This window comes from Ovis aries, chromosome 2 (genome assembly GCF_016772045.2).
Source record: "Ovis aries strain OAR_USU_Benz2616 breed Rambouillet chromosome 2, ARS-UI_Ramb_v3.0, whole genome shotgun sequence".
Taxonomy (NCBI): Eukaryota; Metazoa; Chordata; class Mammalia; order Artiodactyla; family Bovidae; genus Ovis; species Ovis aries.
Genome location: NC_056055.1, coordinates 215,270,090 through 215,285,700, shown reverse-complemented (window position 1 = coordinate 215,285,700; position 15,611 = coordinate 215,270,090). Strand labels below are relative to the sequence as shown.

Genomic DNA, 15,611 nt, shown 5'->3' with positions numbered 1-15,611 from the left:
GGAATTGGACCTGGAATGATACTGTGGGGTCTGTGTCATGTGATTATTGTAATCTAACTCAATGTGTAAATCAGTCTTGGGGGGAAAAGTTTAAAAGACGAGCCTGTAACTCCAACTTTTCATTAGTAATTGTTAAAGCTCAGACAGAAGTATGGTTGCCTATAAATCTGACTAGGCCATGGTCAGATTCTTTTGCTGTTTCACATCTAGTAACCGCTGTACAGACTTTGCTACATCGATCTCGACGTATGCTTGGTGTGGTCATTGCTTCGATTCTAGCAGTTGCGTCAGTAACTGCAACAGCGGCAGTAGCAGGCCTCGCGTTACACCAAAAAATTCAAACAGCTGATTTTGTTCGGGACTGGCATAAAGACTCTTATTTGTTATGGCAACAACAGCGAGATTTGGATGCACAACTTGCTACCGACATGCTCAATCTTCAACACACCGTTTCCTGGCTTGGAGATCAATTAGCTGTTTTATCTACACAGAGTGTATTAAACTGCGATTAAAATTCTTCTCAGTTTTGTGTAACACCTATACCATTTAACATGAGTGAGAGATGGGAAAGAGTAAAACGATCTTTGACTGGACATCAAAATCTCACTATGGAGATTATGGACCTGGAACGACAAATTTTGTCTACTTTTAGCAGGACTTTGCCTGACATTGCGGGGTCTGATTTGTTGAAAAGTCTTCAGGAAGGATTGAATAACTTAAATCCATTAGGGCATGTATCCACACTAATTGGGACGACCTTTGGGAACACTATGTTTATATTACTTTCATGTTGTGTTGCTTTTCTAGTCTTCCAACGATGGCAAAAAAAGAAACAACTAAAGCGTGAAGCAAAAAAGATCCAGACCATGCTACAATTTATTAAAGCAAATAAAAAAGGGGGAGATGAAGGGTTAATACAGCCACAATAGGGAAAGTGGAGACGTGCCTGCAAACAGGGCTCTCTGTTTGGGCTGAACGTGCTTGCAAACGAGGTGTTCTGCCAAGGAGTCTGGACACAGCCTTGAGTTTAATGGTCCCTTGCAAATAAGGGAACATTCCCTTCCTGTGATAAGGAGGGAGAAATGGCTCTGGACAGACTCTGCAGTAAGCCGGAATATCACTCCCTTTTGCTGTACGATAACATTTATGCACATGCACTATACTGAGAAGGCTTAGTCATACAGTCTGAAATTCTGCCCAGGGGGGCTATATAAAAGTAAACCGCAAGCTTGCTTGCGCAGTTCTTTTCCCTCTGGCCAGAGTGGTGTCTGTCTCTTGTGTGTCTCATGCATTTTGGCTTTGTGTCATTTCACTCGCAATCCCCAACAGTAAGAAAACAGGCAAATATATACCCACAATGAAACTGTCAAGAAGCTCTAAATACATAACAGTACTACGGATGACACAACTGCAAGAGAAGCATTTCAGCTGGCCTAATGGAGCAGAGCTTGATGTGACAGTTGCTGCAATGGGGTCACACATAAGGTTCTGCAAATGGACCACAGCCAGAAGGAAATGAACACTTTTTAGATGAGAACAGCATACAAAGTTCCTTACATCCTGGCCCCCTGCACTACTGCATCTGTAGGTAGTGATCACTGCCAGAAACACCAGCTGTATAAAGAATTTTAGTGAAACATATAGCTAATTATATTTTACATGATTTCACAAAGCTACCATAGATAGAAATTGCTTTGTAACCTTTGCCATCACTGTAGAATCAATGCACTTGGAGGCAATCTAAAATCTAGAGTGGATTCTCCGTGATCAACATTTTATTTCACCAAATTGAAGTAAAAGATACGTATGGCAAATACAAAACATTATAGTCATGTTCACTTTTTTAGGAAAGTCAATTTAAATAAAGTTAACTGAAAAATATAGGCCAAAGATGGCAAATAACTGGCACATTTGTTCCCATACTTCCCACTGCAGTTTTGCTTCCTTCAGTCTTTCCTACTAGTGGTAAAGAATCTGCCTGGCAATGCAGAAGATTCAAGAGATGAGGGTTTGATTCCTGGGTCAGGAAGATTCCCTGGAGTAGGAAATGGCAACCCACTCTGGTATTCTTGCCTGGAAAAATTCCATGGACAGAGGAGCCTAGCAGGCTACAGTCCATGGGGTCACAAAGAGTCGGACAAGACTGAGCAATTGAGCATGTATCTTAGATAAGGTATCTGTTTAGAGTGATCACCATATTTCAGGATCTGGAATCCTTAATTTGCATTTTTGGAAATAGCTGACTTTGGGCCTGCATCCAGAGTTGATTAGCCTCAAACAACAGGATTAAACTCAGTCAACCCTCAGAAATTGCTGCTGGGGCCAAAGGAAATCTTTCCAGGGGCCAGAAAATTTATGTAAGTCAAATTTTTAGTATTAAAATGCCTAGAAAGACAAAATAATAATCAACAGCCGGTTAGGGACGCAGAAAATTAGCACAAACTGGGTAGGTAACAAAAACAATACTACTTTGGTGGTTCTACTTCCCTGGAGTTCATGCATTTCATTACTCTTCCATGAATAAGGCCTTTGTTTCAACAAGGAGAAAAAAAATCAATTAAGCATTAGCTTTCTTAGTATATAATTCATTCCAGCCTGCATCTCTCAACTGGAATTAGGCACTCCCAAATGTCTGCAGTCACATATTAAAAGACAACCATCCCTGGTCACTACTACAGTTGTAAACCTCTTCCAAATAGCATTAATTTTTTTTTAATTTTTTATTATTTAAATTTTAAAATCTTTAATTCTTACATGCATTCCCAAACATGGACCCCCCTCCCACCTCCCTCCCCATAACATCTTTCTGGCCTGACTTCAGGCTCTACTACAAAGCCACAGTCATCAAGACAGTATGGTACTGGCACAAAGACATATAGATCAATGGAACAAAATAGAAAGCCCAGAGATAAATCCACACACATATGGACACCTTATCTTTGACAAAGGAGGCAAGAATATACAATGGAGTAAAGACAATCTCTTTAACAAGTGGTGCTGGGAAAACTGGTCAACCACTTGTAAAAGAATGAAACTAGATCACTTTCTAACACCGCACACAAAAATAAACTCAAAATGGATTAAAGATCTAAATGTAAGATCAGAAACTATAAAACTCCTAGAGGAGAACATAGGCAAAACACTCTCAGACATAAATCACAGCAGGATCCTCTATGATCCACCTCCCAGAATTCTGGAAATAAAAGCAAAAATAAACAAATGGGATCTAATTAAAATTAAAAGCTTCTGCACAACAAAGGAAAATATAAGCAAGGTGAAAAGACAGCCTTCTGAATGGGAGAAAATAATAGCAAATGAAGCAACTGACAAACAACTAATCTCAAAAATATACAAGCAACTTATGCAGCTCAATTCCAGAAAAATAAATGACCCAATCAAAAAATGGGCCAAAGAACTAAATAGACATTTCTCCAAAGAAGACATACAAATAGCATTAATTTTTAATAGAGAATTCATTCATAAATGACTATCAACCTTCATTACAATTACTAGTTCAGTTCAGTTCAGTCGCTCAGTCGTGTCCGACTCTTTGCGACCCCCTGAATTGCAGCACGCCAGGCCTCCCTGTCCATCACCAACTCCCGGAGTTCACTCAAACTCGCATCCATCGAGTCAGTGATGCCATCCAGCCATCTCATCCTCTGTCGTCCCGTTCTCCTCCTGCTCCCAATCCCTCCCAGCATGAGAGCCACCCACTAACCAGTTTATAGATCACATAGTTAAAATATAGCCTTATATTTCTCAAAACTGCCAGTATCTTTCTTTAAAAAGTGTTCATCAGAGAATTCATATATTCCCTAACTAGATCTCTTAAAATTCTGGAAATACTTAAGATAAGAACTATATCATGTATGGGGCTTCCCCAATGGCTCACAGGGTAAAGAATCCACCTGTAATGCAAGAGACCTGGGTTCGATCCCTGGGTGAGGAAGATCTCCTGGCGAAGGGAATGGCAACCCACTCAAGTATCCTTGCCTGGAGAATTCCATGGACAGAGGAGTCTGGTGGGCTACAGTCCATGGGGTGTCAAAGAGTTAGACATGACTGAGTGATTAACACACAAACACAGATCCGCACACAATATCATGTATGTTGCATTATTTTATGTTTAAAACATAAAAGCAATGATATGAAGTGCTTTGGAAGAGAAACAGGTGGTGCCATTGTAGCTAGACAGTTACAAAGGAGGGTTGTTTCAGCGGTAATAATACTGTTTCCTGGACACATTCTCTAAACTGGCTAAAAGAATGTAAGACTTCTAATGAAGCCACTCTCCTGTGGATCATGGCAATGTTTCTGGTTTGGACCACACTAGCCTATACATGTTCTTTATATCTGAATGTTGAAGAGTAAAGAAAAGGGTGATTTCCTGGAGAATTTGAGTCAAGCTCTTTCACAAGCCTTGGTCAATATTAACAGCTCATTGTCTAGTATCCTAGGAGCAACTGTTTAGTCATAAACAAGGAAAGTCCAGGACCAAATTAGTGAATCAGAAGTGATTAAGTATATGTGCAAAGTAAAGAACATCAGATTCCTGATTCATATGTGCATATTATAATTTTTATTTATCACTGCAATAACTCAATTAAATTACCTGTAAATTAAAGACTTTAAACACAAAAAGGTCCCACTTCAGCAACTAACATAATCACATTTTTTTTTCTGTGCTAGTTACTCAATTATGTCCAACTCTTTGTGACCTCATGAACTATAGCCTGCCAGGCTCCTCTGTCCATGGGGTTTTCCAGGCAAGAATACAGGAGTGGGTTGCCATCCTCTTCTCCAGGGGATCGTCCCAAACCAAGGATCAAACTTGGGTCTCCTGAACTGTTGCAATCATATTCTTTACCACCTGAGCTACCAGGGATACAGGAATAAATGGCATTCAACAGTTACCCTCAAACTTCATTTAACTAAGGGCTAAAGGTTCTCATGACTAAAGACTGAAAGACATTCAGTATCATGACCTGAAGACTGAATCCAGGAAAACTGACTGGTTAAATGTTTAGAAACCTCTTTACTACCCTCTGGTTGAAATCAAAAACAGGAAACCAAAGAGAGATGGAGGAAAAGCAGTGACAAGAAATTTTTTTGTGAAAAGATAATTCACAAAGAGGATAATAAAATCCTAAAAGATGGGTGGGATCCAAATGGCAAATAGGAAGAACTTGAGCTCACCTCCTCCTATGGACACACCAAGACTACAATTACATACAGAACAACTCTCTCTAAGAACAACTTGAAGACTAGTAGAATGTCACTGCTACATTAGGATATAAAGAAAAAACAACATCAAGACATGTAGGAGGGATAAAGGTGAGATCGAGTCAAGACCTTCATCCATAGACTGGAAACTCACACAAGCGGGAGTGCTGTGCTGTGTTTAGTAGCTCAGTCAGTTTCAACTCTTTGCACCCCATGGACTATAGCCCACCAGGCTTCTCTATCCATGGGGATTCTCCAGGCAAGAGTACTGAAGCAGGTTGTGCCCTCCTCCAGTGGATCTTACCAAACAAGGGACTGAACCCAGATTTCCCACATTGCAGGCAGATTCTTTACTGTCTGAGCCACCAGGGAAGCCCACGAGTGGGAGGGGCTATCACAACCATGGAAGCTCTTGCTAAAGAGCAAGGAATTCAAGTCCCATATTGGTAACTCTAGGACAGGGGATCTGCATGACAAATATGAGGCCCCATAAAGTATGACTTTTGAAAACCAATGAGTCTTACATACAGAGGACTCTGACAAGAAACCAAAACTCCACTCTGGGCTCATGCACAAACTCACTCACTCTGAATCCTATCACAAAGACAACAGACTGAATAATGCCTACAAAATTCATTATATTATGTCCCTTACCTGTGCCCACTCCAGCTCCTGGTCCCCTGCCAAGGCAGCCCACACTCATAGTGTAATATTCATAGTATAGGGGTCCCAGAGGGAAAGAAGCAAGAAGGATAGGTCAGAAAACCTATTTGAAGAAATAATAACTGAAAACTTCCTTAAATTAGGAATGGAAACATATCTAGATGCAAAAAGCAAGAGAATTCCAAACAAGATAAACCCAAAGACAGCCACATCAAGACATACTATAATTAAAACGGAAAAAAAAATAAAAATAAAGAGAGAATGTTAAAGGTAGCAAAAAGAAACAATTAATCACATACAAGGAAAGCCCTAGGCTAAAGCAAATTTTTCAGCAAAAATTTTACAGGTCAGAAAAGAGGGGCATGACATGGTTATGTGCTTAAAAAAAACGTACAACCAAGAATACTCTAGCTGGCAATATTATCATTCAGAACTGGAAGAAAGATAAAGAATTTCCCAGAAAACAAAAAGTAAGAATTCATCACTACTAAACTAGCTTTATAAGAAATGATAAAGGGATTTCTTTAAGTAGAAAGAAAGGTCATAGCAAGATACCAGAAAATATACAAAAGAAAAAAATGTCACTAGTAAAAGCAAATAAATAGAAAAGGAAGTGGATCAGACATTTAAAAAGCTATGAAAGTTAAAGACAAAAGTCACAAAACCAGCTACGAATACAATAAGTAGTTAAGGAATACACAAAGCAAAAAGATGTAAAATATTAAATAAAAAACATAGAACATGGGGACGTAAAAAGGTGTGCTTTCATAATCCTTTAAAACTTAAGCAACTATTAAATACACTGCTGTATATACAGATTTGCAAGTACAAAGAGAAACCTATAATATATACTAAAAGTAAAAAGAAAGAATTCAAATATAACAGTAAAGAAAATCATTAAACCACAAGGAAGGAGTATATAAGAAGAAATTACAGAAACAAACAGAAAGGGAGCATACATCATAATCAATTGGGATTTATCCATGAATGCAAGAATAGTTCAATAAGGACAAACCAATCAATGTGATACCTTACATTAACAAAATAAAAGACTAAAAGCACATGTCGACCTCAATAGATGCAGAAAAAGCATTTGAAAAATTTGACATAAACCTATGATAAACTGAAGACAACACAAAGGAATGGAAAAATATACTGTGCTCATGGATCAGTTCAGTTTAGTTGCTCAGTCACGAGCCCATGGACTGCAGGACATCAGGCTCCCCTCACCATCACCAACTCCTGGGGGTTACTCGAACTCATGTCCACTGAGTCGGTGATGTCATCCAACCATCTCATCCTCTTGTCTTCTGCCTTCAATCTTTCCTAGCATCAGGGTCTTTTAAAATGAGTCAGTTCTTCGCATGAGGTGACCAAAATATTGCAGTTTCAGCTTCAGTGTCAGTCTTTGCAATGAATATTCAAGACAGAATTCCTTTAGGAGGGACTGGTTGGATCTCCTTGCAGTCCAAGGGACTCTCAAGAGAGACTCTCACGCTGTGGAGAACAATATCACAGTTCAAAAACATCATTTCTTTGGTGCTCAGCTTTCTTCATAGTCCAACTCTCACATCCATACATGACTACTGGAAAAACCACAGCTTTGGCTACATGGAACATTGCTGACAAAGTAATATCTCTGCTTTTTAATATACTTCCTGCTTTGGTCATAACTTTTCTTCCAAGGAGCAAGTGATTTTAATTTCGTGGCTGCAGTCACTATCTCCAGTGATTCTGGAGCCCCAAAAAACGAAGTCTGCCACTGTTTTCACTGTTTCCCCATCTATTTGCCATAAAGTGATGGGACCAGATGCCATGATCTTAGTTTTCTGAATGTTGAGTTTTAAGCCACCTTTTTCACTCTCCTGATTTTTCACTTTCATCAAGAGGCTCTTTAGTTCATCTTCACTTTCTGCCATAAGGGTGGTGTCATCTGCATATCTAAGGTTATTGATATTTCTCCCAGCAATCTTGATTCAAGCTTGTGCTTCCTCCAGCCCAGCGTTTCTCATGATGTACTCTGCATATAAGTTAAATAAGCAGGGTGACAATATACAGCCTTGACGTACTCCTTTCCCGATTTGGAAACCAGTCTGTTATTCCATGCCCAGTTCTAAATGTTGCTTCTTGACCTGCATAATTCTCAGGAGGCAGGTCAGGTGGTCTGGTATTCACATCTCTTGAAGAATTTTCCAGTTTGTTGTGATCCACATAGTCAAAAGCTTTGGCTTACTCAGTAAAGCACATGTATTTTTTCTGGAACTCTCTTGTTTTTTCGATGATCCTACAGATGTTGGCAATTTGATCTCTGGTTCCTCTGCCTTTTCTAAATCCAGCTTGAACATCTGGAAGGTCACAGTTCACATACTGTTGTAGCCTGGCTTGGAGATTTTTTCGCATTACTTTGCAAGCATGTGAGATGAGTGCAAACGTATGGTAGTTGAACATTCTCTGGCATTGACTTTCTTTGGGACTGGAATGAAAACTGACCTTTTCCAGTCCTGTGGCTACTGCTGAGCTTTCCAAATTTGCTGGCATATTGAGTGCAGCACTTTCACAGCATCATCTTTTAGGATTTGAAATTCCTCAACTCGAATTCCATCACCTCTACTAGCATTCTTTTAGTGATGCTTCCTGAGGCCCACTTGACTTTGTTTTACAGGATATCTGGCTCTAGGTGAGTGATCATACCATCATGGTTATCTGGGTCATTAAGATCTTTTCGGTATAGTTTTCTGTGCATTCTCTCCACCTCTTCTTAATATCTTCTGCTTCTGTCAGGTCCATGTCATTTCTGTCCTTGATTGAGCACATTTTTGCATGAAATGTTCCCTTGATATCTCTAATCTTCTTGAAGAGATCTCTAGTCTTTCCCATTCTATTATTTTCCTCTATTTCTGTGCATTGTTCACTTAGGAAGTCTTTCTTATCTCTCCTTGCTCTTCCTTGGGACTCTACATTCATATCGGTATATCTTTCCTTTTCTCCTTTGCCTTTCATGTCTTTTCTTTTCTCAGCTTTGTAAGGCTGCCTCAGACAACTATTTTTCCTTTTTGCATTACTCTTCCTCGGGAATGGTCTTGATCACTGCCTTCTGTACAATGTCATGAACCTCCGTCCATAGTTATTAAGGTACTCTATCAGATCTAATCCCTTGAATCTATTTCTCACTTCCACTGTATAGTCATAAGGGATTTCATTTAGGTCATACCTGAATGGTCTAGTGGTATTCCCTACTTTCTTCCATTTAAGTCTGAATTTGGCAATAAGGAGTTCATGATCTGAGCCACAGTCAGCTCCCAGTCTTATTTTTGCTGACTGTACATCCTTGACATACTCCTTTTCCTTTTGGAACCAGTCTGTTGTTCAATAAACCTAAAATTTGTATGGAAACACAAAATATCCTGAATATCAAAACAATCTTAATATATAAAAACAAAGCTGGAATTATCACACTGCTAAAAAGCTTTATAATCAAAAATGTAAGAAATTGTCACAAAACAGATATATAAATGTAAAAAAATACAGAGCCCAGAAATAAACCCATATTTATATGGACACTCAATCAAGGAAGCAAAACTATACAGTGAAGAAAACACAGCCTCTTTTAAATGGTTCTGAGAAAACTAAATAGACATAAGCAAAAGAATGAAACTGGACCATTTTCTTTCACCATATACAAAAATAAACTCAAAATGGATCAAAGACTTAAATATAAAACCTTAACCATAAAACTCCTGGTAGAAAACATGGGCAATAGTATGCTCTGTGATTTTTTGGATCTGTCTCCTCAGGCAAAAGGAAGAAAAGCAAAAATAAACAAATGAGACTACATCAAATTAGGAAACTTTTGCATAACAACAACAACAAAACAAACCCAATAAGATGAAAAGGGAAAGTGCAATCTACTGAATGGGAGATGATATTTGCAAATCTTATATCTGATAAGGAATTAATATCCAAAATAAGTATAGAATTCATATAACTCAACATCAAAAAGGTCAATAATCCAATTAAAAATGAGCAAAGGGCCTATAGACATTTTTTTTCAAGGATTATATAGATGGCCAACATACATATGATAAAGTTTCAAAATATTTAATCAGGGAGATGCAAATGAAAGCCACAATGAGATATCACCTCACACCTGTCAGCATAGCTATTACCAAAAATCAAGAAATAGCAAATGCTGGTGAAGATGTGAAGAAAAGGGAACTCTCATGCACTGTTCACAGGAATGTAAATTGGTACAACTACTATGGAAAACAGTACAAAGTTTCCTTAAAAATTTAAAAAGAGAACTAATATATGATCGAGACATTTCACTTGTGTACTTATCTGAAGAAAACAAAACACTAATTTGAAAAGATATATGTAGTCTATGTTTATTTCAGCATTATTTACAATAGTCAATATATGGACACCTATGTGTCCATCAACAGGTGAATGGATAAAGAAGATATGGTACACATAAATACTATGGACTACTACTCAGCCATAAGAAAACTAAAATCTTGCCATTTGAAATAACATGTATGGACCTTCAGGGTATCATACTAAATAAATGACAAATACTGTATGGTTTCAATTATATGTAGAATTTAAAAATTAAAAATAAAAAAAACAAGCTCAACAGAAGTAGTCTCAAGATAGAAAAAATCTAATGGATGCCAGATATCAGGGAGATGTGGAGATTGATGAAAAATATGTCAGGAATTAAGAGGTACGAACTCCCAGTTATAAAATAAATATGTCATAGTGTTGTAATGTACAGCATAGGGAATATAATCAATAATATTATAAAACTCTGTATGGCGACTAACAGTAACTAGACTTCTAGTGGCAATTATTTCATAAAGTATAAAAATAATGAATCACTATGTTGTACGCCTGAAACTAATATAATATTTTTTATTTTTATTTTACTTTATTTTACTTTACAATACTGTATTGGTTTTGCCATACATCAACATGAATCCGCCATGGGTGTACATGAGTTCCCAATCCTGAACGCCCCTCCCACCTCCCTCCCCACACCATCTCCCTGGGTCGTCCCAGTGCACCAGACTCAAGCATCCTGTATCCTGCTAATATAATATTGTACATCAGTTTTATTTCAATTAACAAGAAAAATCCTAAAAAGCCATTATAGTCAACAAATAGTCCAAAATGCAGTACTTGGATGTAATCTCAAAAACAACAGAATGATCTCTGTTCATTTCCAAGGCAAACCATTCAATATCATGGTAATCCAAGTCTATGCCCCAACCAGCAATGCTGAAGAAGCTGAAGTTGAATGGTTCTATGAAGACCTACAAGACCTAGAACTAACACCACCCAAAATTTCCTTTTCATTATAGGGGACTGAAATGGAAAAGTAAGAAGTCAAGAAACACCTGGAGTAACAGGCAAATTTGGCCTTGGAATACAGAATGAAGCAGGGCAAAGGCTAATAGAGTTCTGCTAAGAGAACACACTGGTCACAGCAAACACCCTCTTCCAACAACACAAGAGAAGACTCTACACATGGACATCACCAGATGGTCAACACCAAAATCAGATTGATTATATTCTTTATAGGCAAAGATGGAGAAGCTCTATACAGTCAGCAAAAATCAAAAGCAGGAGCTGACTGTGGCTCAAATCATGAACTCCTTATTGCCAAACTCAGACTCAAATTGAAGAAAGTGGGGAAAACCACTAGAACATTCAGGTATGACCTAAATCAAATCCCTTATGACTATACAGTGGAAGTAAGAAATAGATTTAAGGGACTAGATCTGATAGATAGAGTGCCTGATGAACTATGGATAGAGATTCATGACCTTGTACAGGAGACAGGAATCAAGACCATTCCCAAGAAAAAGAAATGCAAAAAAGCAAAATGGTTGTCTGAGGAGGGCTTACAAATAGCTATGAAAAGAAGAGACGCAAAAAGCAAAGGAGAAAAGGAAAGATATAAGCATCTGAATGCAAAGTTCCAAAGAATAGCAAGGAGAGATAAGAAAGCCCTCCTCAGTGATCAATGCAAAGAAATAGAGGAAAACAACAGAATGGGGAAAACTAGAGCTCTCTTCAGGAAAGTTAGAGATACCAAGGGAACATTTCATGCAAAGATGGGGCTCAATATAAGACAGAAATGATATGGACCTAACAGAAGCAGAAGATATTAAGAGGTGACAAAAATACACAGAACTGTACAAAAAAAGATCACTCACACTCACCTAGAGCCAGACATCTTGGAATCTGAAGTCAACTGGGCCTTAGGAAGCATCACTACGAACAAAGCTAGTGGAGGTGATGGAATTCCAGTTGAGCTATTTCAAATCCTAAAAGATGATGCTGTGAAAGTGCTGCACTTAATATGTCGGCAAATTTGGAAAACTCAGCAGTGGCCACAGGACTGGAAAAGGTCAGTTTTCCTTCCAATCCCAAAGAAAGTCAATGCCAAAGAATACTCAAACTACCACACAACTGCACTCATCTCACATGCTAGTAAAGCAGCTCAAAATTCTCCAAGCCAGGCTTCAGCAATGTGTGAACTTCCAGATGTTCAAGCTGGATTTAGAAAAGGCACAGGAACCAGAGATCAAATTGCCAACATCTGCTGGATCGTCAAAAAAGAAAGAGAGTTTCAGAAAATACATCTACTTTTGCTTTATTGACTATGCCAAAGCCTTTGACTCTGTGGATCACAATAAACTGTGGAAAATTCTTAAAGAGATGGGAATCATCTGACCGCCTGACCTGCCTCTTGAGAAATCTGTATGCAGGTCAGGAAACAACAGTTAGAACTGGACATGGAACAACAGACTGGTTCCAAATAGGAAAAGGAGTATGTCAAGGCTGTATATTGTCAGCCTGCTTATTTAACTTATATGCAGAGTACATTATGAGAAATGCTGGGCTGGAGGAAGCACAAGCTGGAATCAAGATTGCTGGGAGAAATATCAATGACCTCAGATATGCAGATGACACCACCCTTATGGCAGAAAGTGAAGAAGAACTAAAGAGCCTCCTGATGAAAGTGAAAGAGGAGAGTGAAAAAGTTGGCTTAAAGCTCAACATTCAGAAAACGAAGATCATGGTATCTGGTCCCATCACTTGGGAAACAGATGGGGAAACAGTGGCTGACTTTATTTTTTTGGGTTCCAAAATCACTGCAGATGGCGACTGCAGCCATGAAAGTAAAAGACGCTTACTCCTTGGAAGGAAAGTTATGACCAACCTAGACAGCATATTCAAAAGCAGAGATATTACTTTGCCAACAAAGGTCCAACTAGTCAAGGCTACGGTTTTTCCAGTCATCATGTATGGATGTGAGAGTTGGAATATAAAGAAAGCTGACTGCTGAAGAATTGATGCTTTTGACTGTGGTGTTGGAGAAGACTCTTGAGAGCCCATTGGACTGCAAGAAGATCTAATCAGTCCATCCTAAAGGAGATCATTCCTGGGACTTCATTGGAAGGACTCACGTTCAAGCTGAAACTCCAATACATTGGCCACCTGATGCGAAGAGCGGACTCATTTGAAAAGACCCTGATTCTGGGAAAGATTGAGGGCAGGAGGAGAGGGGGATGACAGAGGATGAGATGGTTGGATGATATTACCAACTCAGTGAACATGGGTTTGGGTAGACTCCAGCAGTTGGTGATGGATAGGGAGGCCTGGCATCCTGTAGTTCATAGGGTCGCAAAGAGTTGGACATGACTGAGTTACTGACCTGAAAAAGCTATAGTTGCTTATATTTGTAAATGTGATTACTTGGAAAAGTCTAATATGTTTGCAGTTGCAACTCAGTAACTTCCATGCAAATTCAGTAAAGCAGATTTTCATTAGTGACAAAGTTCTACTATATTGGAGTCTTATGACTTATTTCATAAAGATGTTTGCAAAAACTTACCTCACTCTATTTGTCTCATGTTAACACTCAAAATACTGTGACAGAAATCGTTTTAATGCAGGCAGATATAAGATGCCTGGTTATCACTAACATGGGTATTGAATAACTTCATGTTTTAGACATAAATCAGCTATGAAAGAGTCACTAAATTGTTTCTGAATTTAAAAAGGATTATTACTGGAAAAGACAGCTTGTTAAGGGTCAGGAGAACAGAATACGAAACCTCACTTAAAACACTAAAGCACCCACATCTTTCTCTCAAATTGCTTTCAAATTATTCAAACACACTCCTATAAATATGTCCGTATTGAATAAACTACATATATTTTCTTTGAGCTTTAAAAAGCTTGATTAAAATCAAGTTCTTCAAAGCTCTTTGTAGCAGGGATGTGTACTGGGCCTGAGTCAGGAGAGCTTAATCAGTTTAAAAACCTACAAAATGAATCATTGCTGGATCTCTGAAATCTTGAATTAAATCCAGGTGGATTATATTTGAACAACAACAAAAAAGATTTTGCAGTTTCCTTGATACCTTTAAGAATAAAAGATTACCCATCTCTCTCTTATCTGCCAGAAGAATAGAGTAGTTACCTTTCTAATGATCCCTCCCCCTCTCTCGTACCATTAATTTACAGAAGGGGAGCTCAAAACTTTTACCCAAAAATAGTGAGCCTACACATCCACATGTGGCTGTTCAATTTTTCTAGTTATTTCCATTGATAACTGTTCGTCTCTGTCTTATCTGATTTCTTCATAGCATCGCTGAGACTTGTCAGCTCACCAGGATACCATTTAGTTGCTAAAAGGGGTAAAAAGTTATCATCATTAAGTAGCCCACAATGAAACTATCCAGCAGGTCGCTGCTACCAAAACAAATCACAGAAGCACTGGACAACTGGGCCATCTACAGACTGGATATCCTGATGTTAAAGCCTAAACGGAGCGGTTTTTTCCTTAACCTCCGGACGTTCCCCTACGGAATTTATTTTCACGGCATTCCGTGTTTAAGAAAACCACTGAGTGAAAGGAGGGTTGGATTAATTTGTGGGGCTACTTTAAACAAAATTGCAAAGTTTACTGAGTGGTGACTACGAACTTTTTCCAACAGGAACATACCAGCCTATAACTACAACAAGGCGAAAAATTACAGTGGGCAGGTTTCCGGGGTCGCGGTGTTGGAAAGATCACCGTGAGATCCAACAGGCGCCTCTACCAGCTGGCGGATCCCAGGCTTCAAAGGGCGCCCTCGCTCCCAACACCCGTTACCGCGGCCAGCGTCTGGGAGCCGCGCCTACACGCGAAGGATACGCTCCAGGTAGTAGGCACCCTCAGCAGCCACCGCCTCCGCGGTGTCCCCGGCAGCCGACACGCCCATGCCCAACGCTTCTTCCAGGACTCGCAGGGCCGAGGAGGGCGTCCCTTGCTGAGTAGCCATCTGAAACGCTCCGGGTGCCTGGCCCCTGACTGGCCGCCGCAGCCCTAGGGCCAACCGCGAAGACGTAGAGTAGAACGCAGACACAGCTCTCGCGAGAGTCTAGTCTCCACCCCTCCCACCACGCGGGCCCGGAAGGGCTGCCTAGATCCCTGAGTGTTGAAGCCCTCCGCGCTTCCTCCGTTACCGGGGCAACCTCCGTTCCCTAGTTAACCTAACACTCAACAAGCAGCGCCTGGAGTGGAAGAGGTAAAATGAATCGGTGGACTTGGTTTGCACACATTTTCTAACCGAAGTGGCTTGGTTTTCTTAGACCCTGAAGCATTTGTTTTTCACTTTGCTTTCTTCTCTAAATTGTGTTTTTTTTTGGTTCTCACAGGCCCATCA

At 39.4% G+C, this 15,611-nt stretch overlaps 1 protein-coding gene across 3 annotated transcripts in view; it reads right to left on the bottom strand.

Moving 5' to 3' along the window:
* The window catches only part of SPAG16 (sperm associated antigen 16), an 815,445-nt gene extending 800,154 nt beyond the window's left edge, over positions 1 to 15,291 (bottom strand). For all 3 annotated transcript variants that reach the window (XM_060410399.1, XM_042244199.2, XM_060410400.1), the window contains exon 1: positions 15,101 to 15,291. In XM_060410399.1, coding sequence (XP_060266382.1) covers positions 15,101 to 15,227 — 127 coding nt within the window. In that variant the 5' untranslated portion in view covers positions 15,228 to 15,291. The remainder of the gene's footprint in view (positions 1 to 15,100) is intronic.
* Positions 15,292 to 15,611: the final 320 nt, after the last annotated feature.